The sequence below is a fragment of the Eurytemora carolleeae genome, unplaced genomic scaffold (assembly GCF_000591075.1).
Source record: "Eurytemora carolleeae unplaced genomic scaffold, Eaff_2.0 scaffold7, whole genome shotgun sequence".
Lineage (NCBI taxonomy): Eukaryota > Metazoa > Arthropoda > Copepoda > Calanoida > Temoridae > Eurytemora > Eurytemora carolleeae.
Window position 1 is genome coordinate 792,356 of NW_019396407.1, and position 21,310 is coordinate 813,665.

The 21,310-nt window shown below is 33.2% G+C and overlaps 1 protein-coding gene across 3 annotated transcripts; it reads left to right on the forward strand.

Annotated features, from left to right (window-relative positions):
* Window positions 1-1,470: 1,470 nt before the first annotated feature.
* On the forward strand, window positions 1,471-18,845 carry LOC111702684 (E3 ubiquitin-protein ligase synoviolin B; the record flags this gene model as incomplete). 3 transcript variants are annotated; one of them, XM_023474447.1, is given in 19 exon segments in its annotated part: window positions 1,471-1,536; window positions 2,335-2,423; window positions 4,031-4,122; window positions 4,455-4,502; window positions 4,980-5,112; window positions 5,983-6,075; window positions 6,526-6,614; window positions 7,122-7,188; window positions 8,604-8,705; window positions 9,337-9,449; window positions 11,074-11,181; window positions 12,159-12,345; window positions 13,195-13,317; window positions 14,905-14,972; window positions 15,261-15,335; window positions 15,958-16,204; window positions 17,166-17,411; window positions 17,866-17,971; window positions 18,695-18,845. In XM_023474447.1, coding segments are annotated over 18 exon segments (2,012 nt in total), but the record flags the coding sequence as incomplete, so codon positions are not given.
* Window positions 18,846-21,310: the final 2,465 nt, after the last annotated feature.

Here is a 21,310-nt window from a genome sequence, read left to right on the forward strand (position 1 = left end):
CCTTTTCATCCTGTCCCATCCCTTCCCATCCCTTCCCATCCCTTCCCATCCCTTCCCAACCATTCCCATCCCTTCCAATCCCTTACCATCTCTTCCCATTCCATTCCTTCCATCCCATCCCTTCCCATTCCATTCCTTTCCATCCTTATCCATCCCTCCAAATCCCTTCCCATCCCATCCCATCCCAACCTTGAATCCACATCCATGAAATTTAACCAAAAAAGGAAAAGTTTAAACAGTTTTTTTTCATCTTCAATCATTTTTGGGTGACATATTCGCAATACAATGCGCAACTGCAGTCAAATTCATACAGCATACTGAGTGAAAATTATTTTAAGTTTCTTTAAATGTCGTCTTAATTTAAAAAAAAATATAAAAAAATTCGACGTTGCTTTTGTGCATAGAAAATTACAAATTTGATTAAAACTACCGATTTCTTTTTTGAAGTATTTTCAGCCCTGTCAGAAGTGATGAAAATCCGGTTTTGCTAGACTACTCTCACCAATCAGAGAGCTGGGATTTCTGACAACCAATCACAAACGTACAAACCAACAAATCCTCACTGACAGGTGGGATTCTAATTCTATTCTATCTAAGTTTAATTTTATTGTGGAATTGGAAATGAAACGTTAGAAATTATATTCTATTTTTCATATCGTAAATATTAAAGATGAACTGATAACATTTCTCATGAAGGTTGAGAGATTGAATTATAATGTTTGTATTAACTGAAGACCATAAATTATCAAATTTTTAAGCTTCGGCTCGTATTTCAATTCTAATGGATTAAGACACGTATGTAAATTAATATTTTAAATATCATCAATTCTTATAATGACATTTAAGTTAAATGTCGAATTTATTTACAAATACCTAAACCAAATTTGGAGCATATTAAGTTTATCTGGGTCTGTCCTAGTGAACGATTTTTGGACCCCCCCCAGGCCCCCCCTCCTATCAATTTTCTACATGACGAAATAAGTAAATTATCATTTATTTATTATTATTTAGGATTAGGTTAGGTTAAGACACTTTCTGGGCCGAGTGCTGCGGCTAGGACAGGCTAGGGTCCCGAGCGCTGTGGCCACGGGTTAGAATAGTTAAGACACTTTCTGGGCCGAGCGCTGCGGCTAGGAAAGGCTAGGGGGCCGAGCGCTGCGGCCCCATGGTCAATTATATCCATGTACAACATATAAGGTCCATGTACAAAATTGATAGGAGGGGGTCCATAAATCGTTCTCTATGTATATACCGCTAAAAATTAATGATCATGTACAAAATTGATAGGGTGTAATGAAATCGTATAATAGGACGGACCCAAAGGATTCTTGCCACCCGACCCCTCATGTTGGAAACTAAAGTAAACGGTATCTAAAACTAGACGCGGGGTTGGGGGGAGGGGGTACTATCAATTTTTATAATTTAGATATTTTTTCTGACGTTATCTTAAATCTATAATTTTAATTTCAGAAAGTTTAAGAATGAGGTCCGAGCTCCTCGGTCTCGTCAGCATAGGGTTGACGATGGCTGTTCTAGGTACTTTAAAATTTACTAGGCTTTCAGGGCGCTTATCTTCTATTTTGATTGTGAACATTTTTGTATTAAAAACCAATTATATTAAGAAAAAGTTTGCGGATTTCATGGAAAAATTTCGTGGATTTACAAAATTTGAAAATAATCGAATTTTGTTAGGGGCTAAATTTTGAAACTTTGATCATCCCTAATCCTTCCCGGGTGTCACGTGATGTCACACACCAAATTTGGGCACGATCGGTTCAGCCTTTTTGACGTTTATTGGATTTTAAAAAACAGACAGACAGACAAGTTAAGTATATATATTAGATTAACAGGATGAACCGCTAAACATGACGTTTAAAAGACGTCTGTAAGATCGTCTGTTAAAACTCGATGTGTATTTATGCAATTTTCTAATTTCTCAGCAGCTCTTATAGCAAGAAAAATCTAACCATAATTTGAATTAAAAATACCAGGATTAGGTGCAGCTTAAAGCAAGAAAAATCAAACCATAATTTGAATTTAAATTGCAAAGATTGGGTTCATCTTAAAGCAACAATAGCAAAATTTGGTAAATTAAATGATTTTTTAAAGAAAAAGTATCTATAAGAAGGAAAAAACTTGTCTAATTATTCATTTTTAGTCTCAATTCTTCAAAAATCATTTTCCCCTTCTTAAAAATTATACACCCATGAAGAATTCAGAGATCTCAAATTTTCACTGATTTTTGGGAAATATTAAGCCTCCACTTTCATTTTTTTCCAAAAAAAATATCATATCATTTTACTCCCTAAATTATTAATGTCAAAAATTACTCAGGGAACGCCTGGCACCAACGTCAACAGTTCTATCCTTCAGTTGTTTACATAACAAAATCTAACCCAAGCATGGCCATTATATACCTCCAGGTAACAACAGGACCTTNAGGGTCGACCCCTCTCCCTTTTACATCCTCTGGGCAACCTCAAATTATATTAAATTTCTAGAAATTGAAAGATGCAGATTTTTAAATTTAAACTATTTGAAAGGAAAATTTTCAAATGAGATTTTGGATTTTTTTTCTTTTAAAAATTCGAGTTCTTTTGCCTTTTGTTTCTTTAATATCTTTGAATTATTCTTTTAATGTTGTTGTACACAAGATAAGTTTGTTAATTTATTTGTGGTGGTTATCTTGCATATTTGTGTTAATGTTATTTGGTATTTATTTCTTTCAAAATTTATTTTTATTAAATTATTTGGTTAAGATCATACAAAAAAATTTATTTTGATTATTATTATCATATTTTCCTTCTCCATGTTTACTAAAATATTTATTCTGGTTGTTGTACTTCATATTTGTTTACTAACAATGGATATTTAGTCACTGGTAGTTGTTGTACTGCATATTTGTTTACTAACATTGGATATTTAGTCTCTTGTAGTTGTTGTACTGCATATTTGTTCACTAACATTGTATATTTAGTCTTTGGTGGTTGTTGTACTGCAACTTTGTTTACTAACATTGTACATTTAGTTTCTGGTGGTTGCTGTACTGCATATTTGTTTACTAACAATTTATATTTAGTCTCTGGTAGTTGTTGTACTGCATATTTGTTTACTAACATTGGATATTTAGTCTCTGGTTGTTGTTGTACTGCACATTTGTTTGCTAACAATTTATAATTAGTCTCCGGTAGTGTTGTACTGCATATTTATTTACTAACATTGAATATTTAGTCTCTGGTGGTTGTTGTACTGCATATTTGTTTACTAACAATTTATATTTAGTCTCTGGTAGTTGTTGTACTGTATATTTGTTCACTATCATTGTATATCTAGTCCCTGGTTGTTGTTCTGCATATTTGTTTACTAACAATGTATATCTAGTCCCTGGTTTTTGTACTGCATATTTGTTTACTAGCAATGTATATCTAGTCCCTGGTTGTTGTTGTACTGCATATTTGTTTACTAACAATGGATATCTAGTCCCTGGTTGTTGTTGTACTCCATATTTGTTTACTAACAATGTATATCTAGTCCCTGGTTGTTGTTGTACTGCATATTTGTTTACTAACAATGTATATCTAGTCCCTGGTTGTTGTTGTACTGCATATTTGTTTACTAACAATGGATATCTAGTCCCTGGTTGTTGTTGTACTCCATATTTGTTTACTAACAATGTATATCTAGTCCCTGGTTGTTGTTGTACTGCATATTTGTTTACTAACAATGTATATCTAGTCCCTGGTTGTTGTTGTACTGCATACTTGTTTACTAACAATGTATATCTAGTCCCTGGTTGTTGTTGTACTGCATACTTGTTTACTGACAATGTATATCTAGTCTCTGGTTGTTGTTGTACTGCATATTTGTTTACTAACAATGTTTATCTAGTCCCTGGTTGTTGTTGTACTGCATACTTGTTTACTGACAATGTATATCTAGTCCCTGGTTGTTGTTGTACTGCATACTTGTTTACTGACAATGTATATCTAGTCCCTGGTTGTTGTTGTACTGCATACTTGTTTATATCTAGTCCCTGGTTGTTGTTGTACTGATCGGGAAGATAATGAGGAAAATATTCTTCGGTCAACTTCGTGCTGCTGAGTTTGAGCATCTAATGGAGCGGTAAGTAATTCAGTTTATCATACAGGGTCGGAGTTTTTTTTTGATTTGGAGAGGTCGCTGAAATACCTTCCGCTGGTTCAACTTCTGAATCACCGATTCAAATCCTCCTGAATAATTAACTTTGAATTTATTGTTTGTATTCATAATATCTTGACAAAATCCTGAAAGTGGAGGTGGTATTTTCCAATATTTTAAACCATTCCCTTTACCTAAGAAATGTTTTTTAAATTGATTTTTTTGAGGGGGGAACTGATCAGTTTAATTGTCTGATAGAATATTTGAAATGTTAAAGTTTTCTTCAATCATCATAAATTAATTGGAAATTAATTTAGATCGTGGTATGCTGTAACGGAAACCTGCCTGGCGTTCACAGTTTTCAAGTTCGTCAATTTTAGAAATATATTATTCATGAAAACCTTTTTTCTTCTGAATGAATTTACTACCACTACTCTACATGAGAAGAATTAGGATAAGTTATCATTACTAAAAATTTGTTCTTATTTTCATAGAAAAAAAAACATAAGAAAACATCCAAAAACTTAAAACCCACTTTTTTTTGTGTCAACTGATAAAAAAAATTATTATTAAATATTTATTAACTGCATCCGTATCCAGTTTTGGATCAAATTAGTTCAACTTAAACCAATTTATTATTCATGAGAAACCGGTTTATCCACTAATTATTTACTATTAAAAACTACTTAACTCATTTTTTTGGTAAATTACTAATTCTTCTTGATTTTAAAGCGTAAAAAGTATGAAATATCAAAGGTTTACACTTTCAGACTGCAAAGATATAAATCTAAACTAGAAAATTTGAGTTTTTTCAAAAATGTGTTAATTTTCTTCCTTTGTAGGGACGATTTCTCACCTAAGTTCGTTGGTCTATTTGTGCTCCTGTTGTTCCTGAAATCGTTCCACTGGTTAGCTGAGGAACGAGTAGACTTTATGGAACGTTCCCCGGTCATTTCAATTCTCTTCCATCTAAGGGTCAGTTTATTTAAACAAAAAATGATTTTGCGAAAATGACTCTTACGGAATCTGAACTTATCTTTCGGAATCATTATTGATATTGAATTTCTTATTAATTACAAGCTGAATTACCCGGCGTTGCCAGTGGAATTTTTTAAATAGAAATAAAAAATTTTTTCATAGCTTTTGTCAGTGTCACCATGAGTGTCCACAAAAAATGTTAAGGCCATTTGGTCCATCCGTTTGGCCGGCTATTGGGAACATATATACGAATGTCTTGTTTTATTATAAAAAAAGCTGAAGGAACCAGCGTTGCCTGTGGAAAAAATGAGGGTCCACAAAAAAAATGTCTTTTTTATTATATAGATATTGTATGATTCTACGGTTTTCTTGTTTTAGATAGTTTTTAAATCTATTTAATGTTTATTGTTAAATTGATCTATAATAACATAAAATAAAAAAAACGTGTAAAAACACACTTTGGAAAGTAATGAAAGTATGATGAATGTTCAATTTTTCATTTTTCCCTCAAAATCTACAATAAAACACCCCCCTCTTTCCTTGGCTAATTCTGAAAAATAAACCTCCCTACTGTAAACCTACAGTGAAACCCCTAATAACGAATACATCGAAAGAATTCATCAAATGTCGTTTTCTTCACATTCTAATAATGGAATGTTTCAGATATTTAGTTTTTTAATTAAATGATTAGATGGAACTCTCTAAAATTGTTCCCGCATATTCATGGCTATTTATTTATTTTCGCAAATACTGAAATTTACGTAATATAGTATATAATTGTCAAGACGACATTTGATAAATTCTTCTAATGTATTCGTTATTAAGGGTTTCACTGTACTAAAGTATATTATAATTATTATTATAAAGGTATTATCCCTGGCTGTATTCCTTGCTGCCCTGGATATACTGTTCATTCAACATGCTTGCACTAATACAATAACAAAGGGAGCCAGTGTTCAGGTAGATCAATTGTTTTTCTTTCATCAATTTAATGATATTTGATTAATTTAGTGAAAGCGATTAAATATAGTTAATTTATGGGTTATTATGGTTGATGGATTAAGTGGTTGATTAATCATATGATTAAACAATTAATAGTTATTAGCAGTAAATCAATTTTAAAGTGATTGATTGATTGATAGTCAAGTTAGTCAATTTAATATGTATTTGATTTAGAGTGGGGTTGAATTCGATTAGAATTGTTTGAATTAGATTTTTAGTTGACGTCATTTAATTGAGCTGAATGTCATTCAGAACGTACAGAGTTGATATTGATTGGTTTTGAATTTTTATAGGATTTTTTGTAGGAATTTTATAGAAGAGTTTGAGGTTAAGGTTAAGAAAGGTTGATTGATTGATTAATTGATTGATTGATTGATTCCCGTTTTTTAAAGTTTTGACCTTTTTTAGCTTGTATTTGGGTTCGAGTATGCCATCCTTCTGACAATAATCTTGAACACAGTGATCAAATATATTCTTCATAGTGTTGATCTCCACAGGTTGTTATTAAAATACTTTCGTTTATCTAAACTAGCTTGGAAACCCTGGCTAGTCAAAGTTAGTCCCACCTGTTCAGCTATTTTTCAACTTACCATCTCAAAACCAAGTTAATAGCATTCCCATTTCCCATGGTCCTTTTGAGTTCCTCGATAAAAATTTGAGACAAATCGGTACAGGTGTTCCTCATTTCAGACAAACAGTCAGTGCTAAGGATCCGGATTCCGGATCCATAGTAACCAAACTCCAAAACAATCTTTTATTCTCAAAACCCAATCAGAACTGTTTAAAAAAATAGAAAATATATAACTTTCTTGATCTCTGAATGGTTAATCAAGTATATAGATAAGCAAAATAAAGAAGAAAAATAGTTTTGACAATTCTGCTTTATTAAAATAAATGGATCCTAAGCACTCTCTGCGGGCACAATATCTCAAGATGATTTCAGTCAATATTTTAACATATGGGGCCTTTCTCCTGGGATCATTTATATTGCAATACAATTTTAGTGAGACTCCATGGGAGAATAAAGCTGTATTCATGCTCTACACTGAACTCTTCATTGGATTTCTTAAGGTATAGTTTTAAGCTACATTATAATTTCGTGGGTGCGGTTTTCATGTGCAAAACCACCTGGGACTCGCATCACATCTGGTCACCCGCGCGTACATAAACCATTGAGCTATGCTATGCTAACAAGCCGGATCTCCACCTTTTGAAGAGTCTGAGTAGAGTGGTGGGTTTCTAGTAGTGTTGTTTGCTCTACTAGCAACTGCATTATAGATAGATAGATCTAATCTAATCTAATTTAATCTAATAATTTATTTTTCCATTGAAAATATGACAGGTTGTGCATAAAAATTACATATCTATATGATTTCTATTTTTCTAAACCCAAATATGAACTGTTGAAAAAAGAGAGAAAAATAAACATTTTCTTAATTATCAAAGGTTCACAAGTTTTCACATACAAATAAGCAAGAAGAATTAGAAAAATAAATTAAAATTTTTCTTCTGTTCAATAAATTCAATAAATCTAAAAAAATGTTCATGACCTGGATCCGAATTTTTTGTTCAGTGCGGATCCAGGATTTGAATCTACATTAAAATTTTAAATGGTTTCAAAGCACTGCTTTTAATTATGCTGCAACTTTATTTATTGTATCATGAAACCATTTTCCCTGAATTTATATTGGTTGAGAATGAAACTTTATGAACCTCCAAAGCTATGCCAGTGAATGAGTTACTGTTAATGCTTTGGGGATTAAAAAAATAGAACTCGGAGTAGCCCATTTTAAAATAGAGTAATGAGTTCAACTCCTGAGGAGTGATTTTAGCTTCTGATAAACTATTTTAACTTGTATAGAATTATTTTCGAAGTTCTGAGTTACGAGTTTAACTCATAAAGGACGATTTTTAAGTCCTGAGAAATGTGTTTAACTCGAGGGATTTTAATTCTTGAGAAATGAATTCCAACTCCTGAAGAGTGATTTCAACTCCTGAGAAACGATTTCAACTTCTGAAAAACGATTTCAACTCATGAAAAATTATTTCAACTCCTGAAGAGTGATTTTAACTCTTGAGAGACGAGTTTCACTCCTTTAGAGTTATTTTTAAGTCCTAAGAAATGAGATCAATTATTTTAACTACTGAAAGCATAATATGTCCTAGCTATTATGGCATGTTCTTCATGATTATGGTCCGTATATTAACTCTACCTCTGTATATTAGGTCCTGCTATATGTTCTGTTCTTCATGATTATGGTCCGTATATTAACTCTACCTCTGTATATTAGGTCCTGCTATATGTCCTGTTCTTCATGATTATGGTCCGTATATTTACTCTACCTCTGTATATTAGGTCCTGCTATATGTCCTGTTCTTCATGATTATGGTCCGTATATTTACTCTACCTCTCTATATTAGGTCCTGCTATATGTCCTGTTCTTCATGATTATGGTCCGTATATTAACTCTACCTCTGTATATTAGGTCCTGCTATATGTCCTATTCTTCATGATTATGGTCCGTATATTTACTCTACCTCTGTTTGCTGTCCGACCGATGTATCTGACCATGCGAGCATTTAAAAAGGTAAACTTAGAATAGTTTTTATTTCTATTAGATTTTTCCTCTGAGGCTTTGAAAATATTTTTTGGGGGGGTTTAAAGTTAGCAACCTTTTAAAATATTTTCTTAATGTAAATATCTATAGTCAATATTTCCACTTGGTAGATTTTTATTTAATTGCTATAGTATCAGTAGCTATCCATCCTAACATCTAATTTTGAAAAAGGAGGATGTAGTTTGCCACTTTGTTTTTACCCCTAAAATATAAATCTTTTCTACCTATGGCATATGACTGAAATGATTGAACTAAAATAGTGTAAATATCAGTTCAAACAAAGTCTTGCGCACTTTTCATGTACACAGGGGTGAATAATTCTTGAAAAATCACCTCCCCCCCACTTAAAAAATCTTTTGTCCCATAGGAATGCTTCCCCCACATGATTAAATGAGGGTGTGGGGGGGGGTTAAAATATATACTTCTGAATATATTAAATCTGAGGCCAAATTTAAAGAATTTAAACTGAAACTCTGAACCGCCAAAAACCGGTTTCAATTGATCGCCAGCTCAAATCTCGAAACACTGAATACAATTTGATGTGGAACCAACCATGTTCTTTGAATTTGGCCTCTATAGTCTGTACAATGTTTATGTGAAGGCATTCAATGATGTTGTCCTATCTCGACGAGCAATCCACAATATGAACACTCTCTACCCTGATGCTACAGCCCAGGAACTAGAAAATACGGATAATGTTTGTATTATCTGCAGGTTAGTTAACTTATAAAAGGGTGTTAGTTATTTTCCCAAAAGTATTTTCCCAAGGGCAATTTCCCAAGTGGCAACTTTCCTAAGGTTAGGTTAGACCTTCTGAGGCGCTGCATGCTGCAANGTTCAGCCGTTTTGACGTTTATTGGATACAAACAAACAAACAGACATACAAGCCAAATTTATATATAGACTAGAAATTCAAGGCGCTTCGTGCCCTTCTTTCTAGACTTTTAGGGCGCTTCGCGCCCATCTTCAATTTAAATTGTGAACATGTTCTATTTGTTTACATTTAAAAACAAAGAAGAAAAAAAATTTGCGGATTTAAAAAAAAAACGCGGATTTTCAAGAATTTTTTTTTTACAAAATTAAAAACCTTTAAAATACATTTTTATAAATTTTTATCATTCATAAACCTTCCCTGTGGTCACGTGATGTCCCACAAAAAATTTGGACCCGATAGGTTCAGCCGTTTTGACGTTTATTGGATACAAACAGACAGACAAACAAACAGACAAGCCAAATTTATATATAGATATAGATATATATTTATAAATTTATGGTTGTAAGATAATATTCACCAGGAGCAACCATCTCCTTCCTATATATTCTTAAATATATATGGTTGCAACTAGCTACTAGCACTAGGAGCATTGCTCCCAGTCGATTGTTCCTAGTACTAAGAAACTACCTTGCAACCATATATTTATATATTCATATATATATGTATTTATTTAGAAAGGGGACGGTTGCGCTTAGTGCCAAGAAACTATCTTGCAACCATAAATTCATATTTGTATATAGGGAGGAGATGGGTGCACCTAGTGCTAAGAAACTACCTTGCAACAATATGCTTATATATATAGGGGGAATATGGTTGCTCCTAGAGCTAAGAAACTACCTTGCAGCCATATATTTATATTTATTTATGGAGAATAACCTGTCTCCTAGAGCTAAGAAACGACCTTGCAGCCATATATTTACATATACTAGGCTTTTAGGGCGCTTCGCGCCCATCTTCTATTTAAATTGTGAACATGTTCTTTTAGTTTACATTTTAAATCAAAGAAGAAAATTTTGCGAATTTTAAAAAGAAAATTCGCGGATTTTCAAGATTTTTTTTAAAAAAATTTAAAAACCTTTAAAACACATTTTTTTTAAATTTGTATCATCCGTAAACCTTCCCTGTGGTCACGTGATGTCCCACAAAAAATTTGGGCCTGATCGGTTCAGCCGTTTTGACGTTTATTGGATACAAACAAACAGACAAGCCAAATTTATATATAGATAGATATATAGGGAGGAGATGGTTGCTCCTAGTGATTAGAAACTACCTTGCAGCCATATATTTATTTTATACATATATAGGTAGGAGATGGTTGCTCCTAGTTCTAAGAAACTGCCTTGCAGCCATATATTTATATATATATATAGGGAGGAGATGGTTGCTCATAGAGCTAAGAAACTACCTTGCAGCCATATATTTATATATATATAGGGAGGAGATGGTTGCTCACTAGTGCTAAGAAACTACCTTGCAGCCATATATTTATATATATATAGGGAGGAGATGGTTGCTCATAGAGCTAAGAAACTACCTTGCAGCCATATATTTATATATATATAGGGAGGAGATGGTTGCTCCTAGTGCTAAGAAACTACCTTGCAACCATATATTCCACAGAAGCTGTCTAAGATCCTGGTTCCAAAGACAACAAACATGTCCAACCTGCAGGTAAAAAATGATGTATTTTAAATTTTGATTTAGTTACAGGGGGGTGTTTTTTTTCAGAATTAGGGGGCGGGAGATGATTTTTGATCAGCAGGGCGGAAAAAATGAAAAATGAGACATTAAAAGACAAGTTTTTTCCTTCTTTTTGACATTATTTTCCAAAAAATCATTTATTTTCCCTAAAAAATCATTTATTTTCCCTGAAAATCATTTTATTTTCCCTGAAAAATCATTTATTTTCCCTGAAAATCATTTTATTTTCTCTGAAAAATAATCTTTTTTCCCTGAAATCATGTATTTTCCCTGAAAAATCATTTATTTTCCCTGAAAAATCAATAATTTTCCCTGAAAAATTATTTATTTTCCCTGAAAAATCATTTTTTTTCCAATTCAGCAAAGAACCATATAAAAATAATTTATAAATAACTTCTAGGGAAAGTAAATTATTTTCTAAAAGGAGGAATGCAATGGGGGGAGGGAATGATTTTTTTAAAATATACACCTCTGTGTAGCTATCTCTTTTTTTTGTTCAATCATAACATCTTGACCGATTTGCATTACATTTTGGTAGGAGTAATTCGGTGGGACCACGGGAATGTGTTCATCTTTGTTTTGACATACGTAGTTGAGATGGGTTAATTTAGTTTTCAGGCAAATCTAGGTTCGCAAGTTAGTACCAATGAAATACAAATATTTGTGAAGACCCCCGAAATGCAAATTGTCCAATGTTCATAGTAGAATTAATTATTTCTTTCCATTATACTTTAGCCCACAGCATTCACCTATGTTGAAATTGATGATTGAAATAACTAAAAAAGAAATTTGATATAAAAATGAACATATGAATTTTTGAAATGTATTTTTTATTGTTAACTTTAAAACAAAAATTTGAAATTATGAAATTATTTGATAAAAAATGATGATTTTTATAATCATGAAAAATAAAAATGTCAAAATGAATAATTTTATTACTATACCAGGTTGGATGTTCTACGAACAGCTCCTGCAGCTGCTACAGTACCTCCAAATTTCCAGCAGCAAGTTGCTGCTCTACATCAGCAGATAGCAGCTCTGCAACAGCAGAGAACTCAGCAGCAGCAACCGCAGCAGCAACCTCAGCAGCAGTATATGCCTAACCTTCTTAATATGATGGGTTTACCCCCTCAGGTAGAAAATACTGTGTTAAAGGGAGTGTTCACCAAATTTTAAAATATTACCATGGAGTCTAATAAGTACATGTGTCAAGCCGCTGAATGCTTTTTTGTTTCATTTTTATGCAACACCCCGTTTTTTATTTATCTCTGCCAACTTTTCGTGTAATTTTTTTTAAAATCTCCTCACCGCGCGCCCCCCCCCCCCAAATTTTCACTCAAACCTTGTTTCGTGGGCACTGTGATCATTTTATTTTCCAGATGCATAGGTTAAAGTATAGTTAAAATATTGCGTGGAAATCAAAAATCTTCTATGAGGCTAATTTTTAAAAAAAGTTTTGAGTCTTGAGTTGAGTTTAATTGTAAATAAATCACCTTGAGAAAACGAACAAATTCGTTTTGGTAAAACAATATTAGAGATGAAGATTTTGAATCGCGGCCTGAGGCGAGACAAGTCTTAATTTATATCAAAGCAAGTCCCCTACCCTGTATTTAATCTAAATTTTACTTAAGTTCAAGTTTCTAATTAAAAACCAGCGCTTAGGATCCATTTCATTTTGATGCGGATCCAGATCCTGCCATTTCCCTGGAAAAATGGATCAGGGGCCAGGTCATGAGCAATTAACTTTACTTTAAGATTTGCAGATTTGCAGATTTGCAAAAGAAACTTGATGATCAACCATTCAGATTTGGTGAGATATTTTGCCCCTTGGATCTGGATCCAAATATTTTTGCGGATCCGGATCCAGGAGATATTTGGATCCGGATCCAGGAGGCACAAATGTTGCGGATCCAACAAATTCGGATCCTAAGAACAGATGGAAACTAAGAATTTAGAATTAAATTTTCATGTTAAAAATTCTAGGCTCTCGGAGCTGGTGCAGCAGGGGGTGTTGGAGGCGTTCCTGGCCGCCCTCGCGTCCTTCCACCCTTCCCTCCATTTATGGCTTGGAATATACCTCCGCCCATGCCTCCACCAAATTTCCAGGTAAACCGCCATTTTCTCCAGTCTGAAATTATCCTAAGATTTTATTATTATATTCTTTAATCGACCTTTACCTCCATCATCTCTATACTATCCTACTAGAGCTGAAAACTTCAGAATGGTGGATATCAAGATCATTGCTGATCTCCTCTTTTTATTAATATCCAGATTAAATATGGCTTGTTCTCCTCTTGTTATTAATCTCCAGATTAATTAACAGATCGAGATTAAGGATATCCCATTCTAAAGTTTTCAGCTCGGACCTCCTTTATCCTTCTTATATCCTGCTTAAACCTCCTATATCTTAATTATACCTAAAATTCAATTTTATTTTATTTTTATAAAATATTAATTTTTATAAGTTCTGGGGAATTTTTCCTTTAAATACCCTGACCACGAGACCTATACCAAAATGTTGCATTTAAAGCAGAGATCTAAGGTAGGAGGGGAAATTAGCTGCATCTACCTGTACATTTGGTGTCAATACCAAATTTTGTAGGCAAAATAAAATTGCATAATTTATGCATCAAAATCTAATTTTGAAAATTTATTGCGCGCGCGCATAATTTTCCCACTTTTAATGCAAGTTTTAGCAATTTGAAAGTTAAAGCTAAAAATCCCCTTAATAGATAAAAAAAAACACGCATTTTCCACTAAAAGTCTCAGTTTCAGTGGGTGCGTGTTTGACGTGCGCTCAGATTACAGTTTTAACTGCAAATTAGAAATCCTTGATTGACCATTAAAAGCTTAGAATTGAAATTAAACATGAATTTTTCATTAAATTTTGCTTTTTTAGTGTGTATGCGCGCGTAGTGCGTGCGCGAAATCATGTTTTGATCGACCTTAAATTTAAAATTCTCTTATCCAAAAATCCCTAATTTGATATATTTGAAGTCCAAAACAACTTCTTATTAATTTTAACCCCATTTTGCACTTTCTGGACCACTGTGCCTTGCCTTGACCTCCAATATCTGCATTATATTCCGCCTTGACCTTTAATATTTTATTCTTGATCTGTGATATCCATTTATATCCCGACTTTACCTCCAATATCTCTAACTTATCCGGCCTTGATCTCCAATATCCCATTTTATCCTGAATCGACCTCCAATATTTCATTTTATCCTGCCTTGACCTCCAATATCTGCATTATACCCTGCCTTGACCTTCATTACCTCTAATTTATCCGGCCTTGATCTCCAATATCCCATTTTATCCTGCCTTGACCTCTAATATTCCATTCTATTCTCTTGATCTGTGATATCCCATTATATCACAACTTTACCTCCAATATTCCATTTTATCGTGCCTTGACCTCCAATATCTGCATATTATCTATACTTTACCTCCAATATCTCTATTTTATCCGGCCTTGATCTCCAATATCTCCATTTTATCATGCCTGCACCTCCAATATCTTCATTAAAGGGACTGTCAGCGTAATCTTAAGAGACAACCCAGCCCCTCTCCCCCAGATACGATATAGAACACAAGGCTTTTAGCTTAAACGTTAAAAGTCGCCATTTTTTTCGGTTTAAAATTTTGCGGATTTTTCTGTTCAAAAATAATAAAAAATAATTTGATGTGAAGGGGATGAGTGATGATGAATTGAGGGAGATGGAGGGAGCTGAGAGGGAGAATGTGGAAGCCAGAATCAGGTTAATTTTCTTTTATAAATACATATATAATGGTTTTCAAGTACCCCAGCGGGGATAGGGTTAAAAGATAATTTATTTATTTTTAATGTCTTTTAAATTGTTTTTGAATCTGAATTTAGTATAAATTTCCAAACATTTGATGTAAAATTGCAATTTAAATTTTTTTTCGTCTTGTAACTTAGGCTAAAGAACTTAACTTTTTAAACGATTTTATTTTTCAAAAATCAAATTTTTTTATTTTTTATTTCAGCTTCTGATGATTAGATTATTAAATAAATGAATGTATAGGTGCCTACGAAACGTACAGGTTCTGCTCGATGCTGCTGTTCTGGAAATGCAGCAATATAGTGCAGTCGTGGCAAGGTTAGTTTAAATACATTAGTTTTCTCACTAGTCAAGAAGTTGTACGGAGATAGTTCTTAAAATGTTAGCGGTTGGGACGTAACAATAGATGACTTAACAGTCACTGCAAGTAATAAAACATTGACAAATATTTGCACTCGTGGATTTACTACAATTTGACCTCAACACTCAACATGCCAAAACACTCTTCTTTACGGGGAATTTTGATCTTAACGAAGTTCTATCAACTGTATCCACGACTGCTAGTGTTTTCTTACTTAACAATTAACATACAGGGTTAACCACAAAGGATGTGACTGTAAAGACGATTTTAGGCTGATCTAATAAAACAATCCCAACAATTAAGTTCTCATGACCTTTAAATGGTTTATTTAATGATTTGGCAATGAAAGTTGAAAGAAATCATGAAAATAAGGAAACTGGCAGTATAAATTCCGTATAATCGTCTAATCCTTTGTGGGTAACCCTATAGACTGAGCAATGAGAACAATTTTAATTTGATGGGTCAAATCGAGCTCCAGACAAATATCTACCGTCTTTCACAAGCTGGAAGAAGCTTATTCATTCTTTGTTTTTGTTTGGGGATTTGCTTTGATTTAGATAACAATTACCAAAAATCTAGGTGTACTGCTCAGCAGAATTCAGCTAGAGCCAGCAGTGCAGCTGCTGATACTTCGGAGAATCCTCTAGTAGCTGCTACAGCGGCCGCCAATGCTGCTGCAGCTGCTACTGCTTCTCTTGCAGCTGATGCGGCAGCTGCCTCCACTAGTCCAGCTGCTGCTGATATTAAGCAGGTACAGACAAATAAATCATCACAGCCCACATCACAACCATCATCATCCCAGCAGGCAACAGGAGCTAGACCTAAGGTATGATTCTGAATAATTTACTTTGATTCCAAAGCAGACGGTTATATCAGTTTTTATTTTCCTGCCAAAGATAGAACTTAGTTTTCATTTTAAGAGACTGTCAACGAAATTGACAACGATTCTTTTTAAACCGGAGCTGAAAACTTGAAAATGTTGGATATCGGGATCAATGCTTAATCCTCCCTGTTTGCAAATCTTCAGACTAATTTAGTCTCTTGATTAATTTCTAGAGATAAGTTACTTTAAAAAACCGGTTTTTAATTTTCCCGCATTTGTGGCGTCATATTAATTGACTAATGATCGATTGAACGCACGTAAGTAATGTTTATTAAGACTGGCGTTTGTTTAATTGCTCTAAAAGCCGGCTGAAGAACAGCTTACTTTAGTTAAATCGTATATTAGTTCTATCGATATAGCATCGTTTCTATGTATCTATCTAACGTATCTTTATTACATGTAGTAGGAAATGTGATATCCAACAAATTAAAGTTTCCACAGTGGATTATCAGGATTAAGGGTATCCCATTCTAAAGTTTTCAGCTCGGTATATTTTTTCATCTTCTGAACTGACATCTGTCGTTGTAATCAGTACAAGAATCTCTTTAGATTTAACTCCACGTGCAATTATATAAAAAGTCGTTTTTTAGATATCTAATCAAACTGTTATAATTTCCCAGTGCAAACGTTTTGAAACAGTGTTTAATGAGTTTTTATGATTTCTGTTAGATGGTGTGTTAATCCCTTTTCGAGTCAGCCACCCTATGGAAGTTAATGTCATGGATTTTCTTAAAATTTTGCACACAGCTAGCATATCACCAAAAGCATTAAATCCAAAAAATCCATGACTGACTATAATTTAAAAAATCTGGCTGACTTCAGAAAACATGACCCTCATGCTAGTTTGCTAACAAAAATTTAATTTTTCTACTTATGCGTTTGTAAACATATTTATTTTGGTTAGGTTCCCAATTCACATTCAAGTAATCCTAATAAGATGTCTTCAGCAGCATCAGTCTCTACTACTACTTCTTCTTCAAGTGATAAGTCAGCTGCTTCAGAAGCTTTAGGTACAGCTTTGGCAGCTTCTAATTCAGCTTCTCCTCCTGGTTCCTGTAGTTCTCCTCCTGGTTCTACTGAAAAGAAAGGACCTGGAAGCCCTTTTGATGAGGATAATCCTTTTAATAATCTGACCAGAACACCAGAACAGGTTCTTTATTTAGTTTTAATAATTTGATCAGAACACCAGAACAGGTTATTTAATTAGTTTTAATAATCTGACCAGAACACTAGAACAGATTATTAAATTAAATAATCTGATCAGAATACCAGAACAGGTTATTTGATAAGTTTTAATAATCTGATCAGAACACTAGAACAGGTTTTTTTAATTAGTTTTAATAATCTTAACAGAACACCAGAACAGGTTTTTTGATTAGTTTTAATAATCTGACCAGAACACTAGAACAGATTATTAAATTAAATAATCTGATCAGAATACTAGAACAGGTTATTTGACAAGTTTTTATAATCTGATCAGAACACCAGAACAGGTTATTTAATTAGTTTTAATATTCTTACCAGAACAGGTTATTTAATTAAATACTCTGATCAGAATACCAGAACAGGTTATTTAACTAGTTAAAATGTGTGTTATTGTTAAGGATGAGATCAGGAAAAGACGTCTGGCGGTGTTCGAAGAACAGAAGAAGAGATTGATGAAAAAATAAATGATTTAAAAGAATATAACGGGGAAATGGGAGATAAATGGGTAGTACAGAAGAAATGGGAGATAAATGGATAGTAAAGCGTAAATGGGAGATTAATGGATAGTAAAGTAAAATGGGAGATAAATGGACAGTAAAGGGAAATGGGAGATAAATGGATAGTAAAGGGAAATGGGAGGTAAATGGATAGTTAAGTAAAATGGGAGATAAGTAGATAGTGAAGGAGAAATGGGAGATAAATGGATAGTAAAGGAAAATGGGAGATAAATGGATAGTAAAAGGAAATGGGAGATAAATGGATAGTAAAGGGAAATGGGAGATAAATGGATAGTAAAGGGAAATTGGAGATAAATAGATAGTAAAGGGAAATGGGAGATAAATGGATATTAAAGGGAAATTTAAGGTAAATGGATAGTAAAGAGAAAATGGGAGATAAATGGATAATACAGGGAAATGGGAGATAAATGGATAGTAAAGGAAAATGGGAGATAAATAGATAGTAAAGGGGAAATGGGAGATAAATGGATAGTAAAGGGAAATTTAAGGTAAATGGATAGTAAAGAGAAAATGGGAGATAAATGGATGTATAGGTGAAATGGGTAGTGCAGGGAAATAAGATTAAATGCATGGTAAATGGATAGTAAAGAGAAATGGGAGAATTATAAGACCGGTTCAATTTTAATGTTAAAATGGGTAAAATTTGTTAAGTTCATCCAGGTTTTCATATTTAATAATTCGTAATTTCTCTTACTGTATTTACTCCGAGAGTGGGGATCAAGCAATGGATGCTTAGTGACTATCCTAAAACTTCTTTTTGTTACAACTCTTTAAACTTCCTCGTCTTGATTTAGAATAAAAAATAATATGTGTGAATATATTTATATTTGTAATTATAATAAATTTTTGTGATGTCTCGAGCTAACTTAAAGAACACATTTATTATTTATTATCTTATTATTTTATTTATTTAAGAAATAAGAAATTATTTTATTTATTTAAGAAATAAGAAATTATTTTATTTATTTAAGAAATAAGAAATTATTTTATTTATTTAAGAAATAAGAAATTATTTTATTTATAATAAGAATAAGAAAAACAAATATCTCTAAAACTAAAATTGTGAGAAACTCATTATTGTGATAATTTATTTTAAAAAATTACTAAAGAAACTCTAAAATTTTCTACTATAATAGGAATTATCAAAATTAAACTCCTAGAAATCGACACTTGTCTTTTATGTTTTTGACCAGATAAATGTTTTTAGGTAACCTGTGTGAATATGGCATTGCCATATCTTACGAGAAATCACTGAAAGTATTAAAAATTCCTAAAAATTAAGTTGAAAAAAGCAGCGTAAAACTATTTGGTCATGTTAGCAACAAAAGTAATATTTCTCTATTTCTAGTTAAATTTCAATGTAATATATTTGTGAATGTATTTATGTATATAAACACTTATTAACTTCCTTGCTTGCTGTGCAGACTCTGGTGCTATAAGGCTCTCATGGAGTTAAAGATGTAAAGTTAATTTACTTGCAAACCTAGCAAAAGCTTATTTACCTGGTATACATAGCAAAAGTTTATTGACCTCCTCGTAAACCTAGTAGAAGTTTATTGACCTCCTCGTAAACTTAGTAGAATTTTGTTCATCTCCTGGTAAACCTTTAAGAAGTTTATCGACCTCCTGGTAAACATAGTAGAATTTATTGACCTCCTGGTAAACCCAGCAGAAGTTAATTGACCTCGTAAACCTAGTAGAATTTTATTCACCTCCTGGTAAACCTATAAGAAGTTTATTGACCTCCTGGTAAACCTTGTAGAATTTATTGACCTCCTGGTAAACCTAGTAGAATTTTGTTCACCTCCTGGTAAACCTAGTTGAAGTTTATTGACCTCCTGGTAAACCTAGCAGAAGTTTGTTGACCTCCTCGTAAACCTAGTTGAATTTTATTCACATCCTGGTAAACCTATGAGAAGTTTATTGACCTCCTGGTAATCTAGAAGTTCATTGACCCCCTAGTAAACCTAGTAGATTATTGACCTTCTGGTAAACCTAGTAGAAGTTTATTGACCTCCTGGTAACCCTAGTAGAAGTTTATTGACCTCCTGTCAAACCTAGTAGAAGTTTCTGGACCTCCTGGTAAACCTATGATAAGTTTATTGACCTCCTGGTAAACTAGAATTTCATTGACCTCCCGGTAAACCTAGTAGTTTATTGACCTTCTGGTAAACCTAGTAGAATTTTATTGACCTCCTGGGAAACCTAGTAGTTTATAGAAACCTAGTATAAGTTTATTGACCTCCTGGTAAACCTAGTAGAAGTTTATTGACCTCCTGGTAAACCTAGTAGAAGTTTATTGACATCCTGCTAAACCTAGTAGAATTTTGTTCACCTCCTGGTAAACTAGAAGTTCATTGACCTCCTGGTAAACCTAGTAGTTTATTGACCTTCCGATAAACCTAGTAGAAGTTTATTGACCTCCTGGTAAACCTAGAAGTTTATTGACCTTCAGGTAAGCCTAGTAGAAGTTTATTGACCTGGTAAACCTAGTAGTAGGTTATTGACCTCCTGGTAAACCTAGCAGAAGTTTATTGACCTCCTGGTAAACCTATTAGAAGTTTATTGACCTCCTGGTAATCTAGAAGTTCATTGACCTACTGGTAAACCTAGTAGTTTATTGACCTTCTGGTAAACCTAGTAAAAGTTTATTGACCTCCTGGTAAACCTAGTAATTTATTGACCTCCTGGTTAACCTAGTAGTTTATTGACCTCTTGAAAAACCTAGTATTTTATTGATCTCCTGTTAAACATAGGAATATATTGACCTCCTGGTAAACCTAGTAATTTATTGACCTCCTGGTTTACCTAGTAGTTTATTGACCTCCTGGTAAACCTAGTATTTTATTGACCTCCTGGTAAACCTAGTAGAAGTTAATTGTCCTCCTGGCAAACCTAGTAGAGGTTATTGACTTTTTGTAAACCTAGCAAAAGTTTATTGACCGGGTAAATCTAGCAGTTAACTGACCTGGTAAATCTAGCATGGATTCATCGTTTCTTGTTTAAATATTGATGTATGTTTGTAAAACTGTTTAGTTTTTTATCAGTAAAAACTATTCATGGTATCTTTGAGAGGTTAGGCCTGTTACACAATAATCTGAGCGACCTCTCTGATAGGCTCTGCTTATTGCATTGAGTTTTTCCTTATCAGGACTTCCTGCTTTTGGAAATTTTATCTATTATTTGGTCTCCCAAAAAATTGACGGAAGTGATTCGATCTGTCCTTTATCTACATTTTTTAATTGGAAGAGACCTTTCGTTGGACCAGCGAGTTTTTAGGTTTTCAGGGATAAAAAGTTTATGAAGAATTTTTAACAATTTATTT